General features: G+C 30.2%; 1 protein-coding gene across 1 annotated transcript; it reads left to right on the forward strand.

Annotated features, from left to right (window-relative positions):
* Positions 1-193: 193 nt before the first annotated feature.
* On the forward strand, positions 194-933 carry LOC107434031 (embryogenic cell protein 40). Its single transcript, XM_048465956.2, has 2 exons — positions 194-583; positions 677-933. Exons 1-2 carry the CDS (start codon positions 425-427, stop codon positions 875-877), a joined length of 360 nt encoding a protein of 119 aa, XP_048321913.1. The 5' UTR covers positions 194-424; the 3' UTR covers positions 878-933.
* The last annotated feature ends 5674 nt before the right edge of the window (positions 934-6607 follow it).

Below are 6607 nucleotides of genomic sequence, written 5' to 3' on the forward strand. Positions count from 1 at the left end.
CTCCTCCACCACCATGAACCATTTTTGTCACACGCACCAAACTAACACGTGTGGTGGCCTCGATCTAACGTGGCAATACCTTTAATGACTTTGTTACACGTGTCAGCATACTAGTTACATGCGAAAAGTCACTCTTTGTCTCTTCTCCTATCCACCCTCTTTGCTTTTCTATTTTATGACAAATGAGGCATATATCCATTCCCTCAAACTATTACTTTGTTCATTGTTTTTTCACCAGATTAAAGCACATATTATTTTTTTCATTAATGGTCGATCTTATAGACGAGCGTGGCAACCCAGTTCAACTCACCGATGATCCTGGAAACCGGGTTAAACTCACAGACAAGCATGGCAACCCTGTGCACCAAGCGGGTTTGGCAACCAAGGAAGATATACCACCGTCGGAACCTGAGTATATACAGGTATGCCAGGTCTGGGAAATGAAACAAGAGGTGAGCATATAGCTGCTGTTGGTGTTATATCAGGTCAAAGTGTGTGTGGGACACTGAACCTCTTGGTCTTTATGGGACTGGATATCGCACAACAACAGCTTCGTCGCTCTGGCATCTCAAGCTCTAGCTGGGTGAGAGACATTTTGTTGGATTTCATTTTGATTTTGCAAATTTTTTTTAATTGGTTTTTGTATATTTTGTTGTTGTTGGATTATTGTGTATAGTCTGAGGATGATGGACAAGGTGGGAAAGTAAGGAAGAAGAAGGGACTGACGAGGGATATAAAGGAGAAACTGAGCGGTACTGGGAAGAATAAGGAGGACCAGCAGCAGAAGCATCATCATCCGCAGACCAACACGAACCCTTACACCGGAACTACGACCACTTTGACTCATCATGAGCACGAAAAGAAAATCATGATGTAGAAGATCAAGGAGAAATTGCCTGGCATCATACCAACCACTGAAACACCATCTGTATATGTATGTATAAGCACACAGTTGGTGTGTACAAGCTTTGTTTTTGTTTGTTTTTGCTTAGGAGTGAAGTAATTAATTTGGTGCGTATAAGCTTTTTATGTTAATTTTGTATCTTGTTTGGGAAATATGTCTATTAGCTATGTTAGAAAGTTAACCACCAAATGAATACGAATCCAATATTTTATAAAAAAAATTCGAATGCCAGATCTTCCTTTCCGATGATCAGTTAGACAATGGATTATCAAGAGTTCAAAATTGTCATTCATCAGCCTAGCATTTTACGATTTATCTGCATTTGCATACAAAATTCTCTAAATTTTTCTAGAGGATTAGTTTTGAGTTTCACTGTAAGGAAGAGAAAAAGAATAAATTATGGAGATATCTCGTTTTAGAAAAGAATAAATTATATTAGAGACTAAATAAATAAAAAATGGAGTAAAATGCGGAAAGCAATAGTTTAAGGAATAATATAATAGTTTTTAAAACGTTTGGAGGCAAAATGCAAACCGTATAATACTTTTAAGAGCTAATTGTAAATTATTAAATTAAGTATAATCTTATATATGAAATAAAATATATAATGAAAATTTGATTTAAATCTTTCAATTTTATCTTCGTTACGTTTAGATCTCATATGAAAATTATCACCTGCTTTTTACCAATTACCCTATACGAAAATTATCACCTACTTTTTACCAATTAATTTTAAGAGTTAAATGTTATAATTATATATTCAAAATATTCAATCATAAAATGATGGTTTTTTACAATTCTTTGGCCTTTAATGATTAAATTTAACATCTAAAATCGATAGATAAATGCATTTTTAAATATAGTTATCTGTGAGGTTATTAATGAAATTTGACATCTAAATATATATTTTGGATGGATGATTTCATCTCCTTGTCTTAGATTTGATTTTATTACAATTTCATTTTTCCTATTTTAAAAGAAGTTATGTACCTTGCCTTAGGTTTTAGAAATTTATCATCTTTTTCCCTATTGCATTATTTATTTTCATTTAAAATAACAATATTTTCAAATCTTATAAAGATGTGTAATTTTCAAAACTTATGATATTAAATCGTAATAAATGTAAGCTTTAGAAGGTCTAGATAAAATATAACCAAGGTACACATTTTTATTTTGTAATAAAAATCAATTTTTCATTTTGCAATTTCTTTTTGAAAAAAACAATTAATGCGCCCCATACTGTCAAAATTGAAAATTAAATATACTAAAAATGTTTTAAAATTTAATATCATTTTATTTTCATTTGTAAATTTGTTAAAAACGTTTTCTTTTTCTTTTTTTCTTTTTTTATTTTATTTTTGCATACTCTAAGATAATTATATAATTCTTTTTGGAACCATGTTAGACTTAAAATTAACATGTCATTTTAACGAATAAGCAAAAAAAAAAAAAAAAATTGTTTATAATAATAAACCAAGGGTTTCCATTCAAAATAAATAAACCAAGGAACTTCTAATAAAATATATTTGTTTTTAATCCTTAAATCTATTTACCTATGTGGATAAAAAAAAAATTAACTAAGTAACAATTTTTTTAAAAAATACAATCCATGGTCCTCTTTTTTTTTTATTTTTTTTCCTAGAGGAAAAATAAAGAGTACTTTTGGATAATTACTTCCTACATATTGTCAACTCCGAATGAAAATTTTGATAAATTATAAAAAAAAGTCAATATTTTTACAATATGTAACATTTGATAATATATATTATTTAATATATATTGTTATTATTATTACCATCATGATTTTGAACATTTTATATATTAAAAAATATTATAAACTGTAGGAAAGTGGGAAAATGACTAATTTGCATCTCTCATTCTATTTTGAAGGTTATCTGGCAAAAAATAAAATAAACTAAAATAAATCATGAACTAACCCTCAAATCCTTGATAGTTCTGGGGCAATGGAGCTATTAACTCCTTTTTTAAAATGATAACCTAATTTAAATTTCTGAATAATTAACTTATTTTATATTAATTGTTGCAACTTCGATCGATGATTAACTGAATGAGCGTTAATTGCATTTTGTATACTCTTAGTCATACCATATGCTTTTGGCCAACCCAAAAAAAATTAAGTGGTCCTACGTATTATTTCTCTAACCGTTGGACGTCTTTTGTTCTCATCAAATGGTTAAAAAATAACCAGCAACCTTGCTGATTTCAGGAGCAAGTGCCACGTGAATTGACAGGAAAAAGCGATGTCTACATCAAATTAGTAGGTTACATCAAAGTCCACATGTGCTCCTACCGTAAACATGGCAATGTGCCCCTTTATTTCATTGTTCAATAACATGTGTGAGCACACGTGTTATATACATACGTTCACCATCTAGTCTAGTGCATTATCACCAAACCCGTCGAGACTTATGGGATAATGCGAATTTTTGAGTCAACTCATTCAAAATCGTTGAGTGAAATAGGCTTCACTACGAACAAGCAAGTCAGCTGGTAAATTATGCAGTCTGTTAGAGCTTCCAATTTCACTATCATGTTCTTCTTGATGAGGAAGCTGATGATCAATATCACTACCATTTATTTTTCCATTGTTTCAAATTAATGCAATTTCTAACTTCATCTTGTGCTTGCTTTCTGCGGCATCTTGATCAGCTTTTTCAGTAGCTCATCAACAATTATCTTCATGGTCTTGCTAAGTAATTTGTTCTACCTAGAATTTAGATGATTTATCAATTACATGCTAAGGAAATAGGATCCAACTCTTTGAAAGTCCTTTTCATTCTTCGATGTAAACCAGAGAGCCAACAACCTTGTCTGATGAAAAAGATTGGTTAACGTGCCCTATGCACAACATTATGTTTAACTATTTTATTTTTCATATACGCTTTGGTCAATTAATTATGAAACAGGTGCCATTATTCGGACACCCACCACCGGTGGGTTAGAAGCTGATCAAAATGGTGCGAATCAGCATCAGTAGCACTGTTAGGGTGTTAGTACTAGTGGTGGGTAAGAAGACACCGTCTTGTTCTTTAGATTTTGGTGATTGTAGCTTCAATTGTTACAATATGTTAATTTGTTCTTTAACTCTCTTGCTCTTTCAAAAACACAAAAGAAAGGAAGACAGGTTCTTTCCAGATACAGTGGAGACTTTCCAACTACTTCTACTTTAGGAGCTATCGGTGATTATATTATAATCACTAATTAAGAAATTTAATTCTGCTATTTTGTAGTTAAATGGTTGATCGAATTCATTTTGGGTATTTCTGCTCGGGGTCCCACAGGAGTCTTTACCAATTTTTTTTTTTTTTTTAATTATGTTTAAGAGCGTCGTTGAACTTGTACTGAAAAACTTATTTTATAATTTCAGAAGCATAAAACAGTTATATATACATATATTCATTATAAAAAATCATAAAATAATTTATAAATCATAGTCGAACATGGGTTTGGTAATCGATTTTTCCTCAAATAATTGGGAAGAATGCCTTATGTTGCGCATTTTGGATGAAACAAGTTTAAGAGGATTTGTTTTAACATGTGATCGTTAACATTTTCTAAGAAACAAGTTTAAGATAATTTTTTTAACAAGTGATCGTTAAATATTGTAAAATAGTGTACGGTCTCTCAAATTATAAATTCCTAAACTGATTTTCTTAGCTTTAATAAGTTTCGTTTGATAATACTCGAGGAAAAAAAACCCATCCATCCTTTTTTGTTTATTTATTTTTGATGAGAAGTAATTGGTTTTTTTTTTAAAAGAAAGTTTTTGATAATATAACGTTTGGTTTCTTTAATATTATTTCCTCTTAAATCTTAGTTATTTTTCAACCTTCAATCAAAATAAATATTTAAAAAAATGATTCAGATATTGCTTAACTTTCAAGTCAAGCTCTTTCTTTAATAACAAAACCAAACTTATAACATCCCTTAAATACCAATTAAATGATCTAGCTCTATCTTTAATGATTTATCACATCCTTTAAAAACCAATTAGACGGTCTAAACTTTTCTTTTGTAACATGAATCAAACTTATCACATCCATTAGATACAGATCAAATGGTTATGTTGATGAAATCATATAAAATAAAAATACAAATATAAGGGATCCCGCGAATCACAAATTGAGCTAGTTTTCTCACTCTCCTTTCCAAACTCTATGTTGCTCTCTCTCTCTCTCTCTCTCTCTCTCTCTCTCTCTCTCTCAAAATTTTCTCCATAGTATATTGTTCCCTCTTTCTCTCAAAACGTTTTGAAAGATATTCTTTCTGCATTTGGATTCGAGGACAAATATACAAAAATATATAAGAGAAAGCCCGCTTTTCTCGGCGATTTTCTTGGTAACTTCGATTTAAATCTTTTGATGTTTGTTATGATTTAAGTTTTCTTTAGGAAGTCCCATGAAAATTTATTTGTCTTTTCCTTTTTGTTTTTTTTGTTGGACTCCGGCATACTGATTAGATCTGGGATAATTTCTATTTAAATCTTTTGTTGTTGTCACTTTTGTACCCTTATTCAATTCTTGTTTGTCATTTTGTTTTTAAGGGGACTTGTTATTTGGATAAAATCGCTATCGCTTCTTCTAGATAATTTGTAAATTCATTTCCATTTGTTGTTTTTTATGGACTTGGTTTGTTAAAATTGCTACCATTTCTTCTATTATTGCCCTTGAGAATTTGCAAATTTCATTTCTTTTTGTTGTTTTTGATGGACTCGAGGTTTGTTGTTTAATGTAAAATTAATGCCATGAGAATTTATAAATTTCATTTCCAGTTGTTTCATTTCCAGTTGTTGTTTTTGACTCATTGTTTATGTAAAAATCTACCATTTCTTATATTCTGGCTTTTGAGAATTTTTAGATAAATTCCTGTTTCTCATTTACCATTTGTTATTATTATGGACTCGATTGTTTCTTCTATTCTCGCATTTGAATTGCTACAGTTTGTTATAGATTTCGTTTACTATTCTAAAAGGTTATATACCAAAGCGTGTAATATGTTATAGTGTTATGGTGGTTCCCTCAAAGTAACAAAACACATTTGTATTTTTCCTTAAATCTATTGTTTATATACACTTTAGATCCAAAGGCTAAAACTTTATTTGCCTATATACACTATAGGTCAAAACGCTAAAACTCAAACCGATAAACTAAGATCCTATAATAGGGTGAAGTGATTTGTTATAACATGTAATGTAATTGTTTAATTAAGTTATGGTATTGGTTTGTATGTTGCGTTTAAGTTTTGTTTATTTTGTCAAAGTTTAATTTGTGTTTATTTTTCAAACATGGCTCCCTCAATAATGGAGGCAATACAACTATTGAACATGTACCTGTTTTCAAAATATATGGAAGTCAAAAATCGCACATGCAATTCTTCTCGTCAGATAAGCAAAGAAGATGTTGAAGCAGGAGAATCAAAATCAAGAAAAAAAAAAAAAAAAAAAAGCAATCCACTAAAAAATGCAGAGTTAACAAAGCTTGTGGGTCATCTTATCCATGATTTAGGTCATGCTTATTTTAAAAAGACCGAAGAGCTATTTTATAGAAAAAATATATATATATATATATTGTTTGAGGATAATAAGACACTACTGCTGGCAAGATCCTAATTTGTAAATGATAAAGCTATTTGAAAGTATGAAGATGTGGGTCGTACACACAATGGAAAAACAGTGGAAGCAAA

Source organism: Ziziphus jujuba, chromosome 11, assembly GCF_031755915.1.
Source record: "Ziziphus jujuba cultivar Dongzao chromosome 11, ASM3175591v1".
Lineage (NCBI taxonomy): Eukaryota > Viridiplantae > Streptophyta > Magnoliopsida > Rosales > Rhamnaceae > Ziziphus > Ziziphus jujuba.

Coding starts and splice junctions, on each gene's coding strand:
- LOC107434031 (XM_048465956.2), top strand. CDS start 425: ATGCCAGGTCTGGGAAATGAAACAAGAGGTGAGCATATAGCTGCTGTT. Junction 584..676: donor GCATCTCAAGCTCTAGCTGG/GTGAGAGACATT, acceptor TATTGTGTATAG/TCTGAGGATGATGGACAAGG.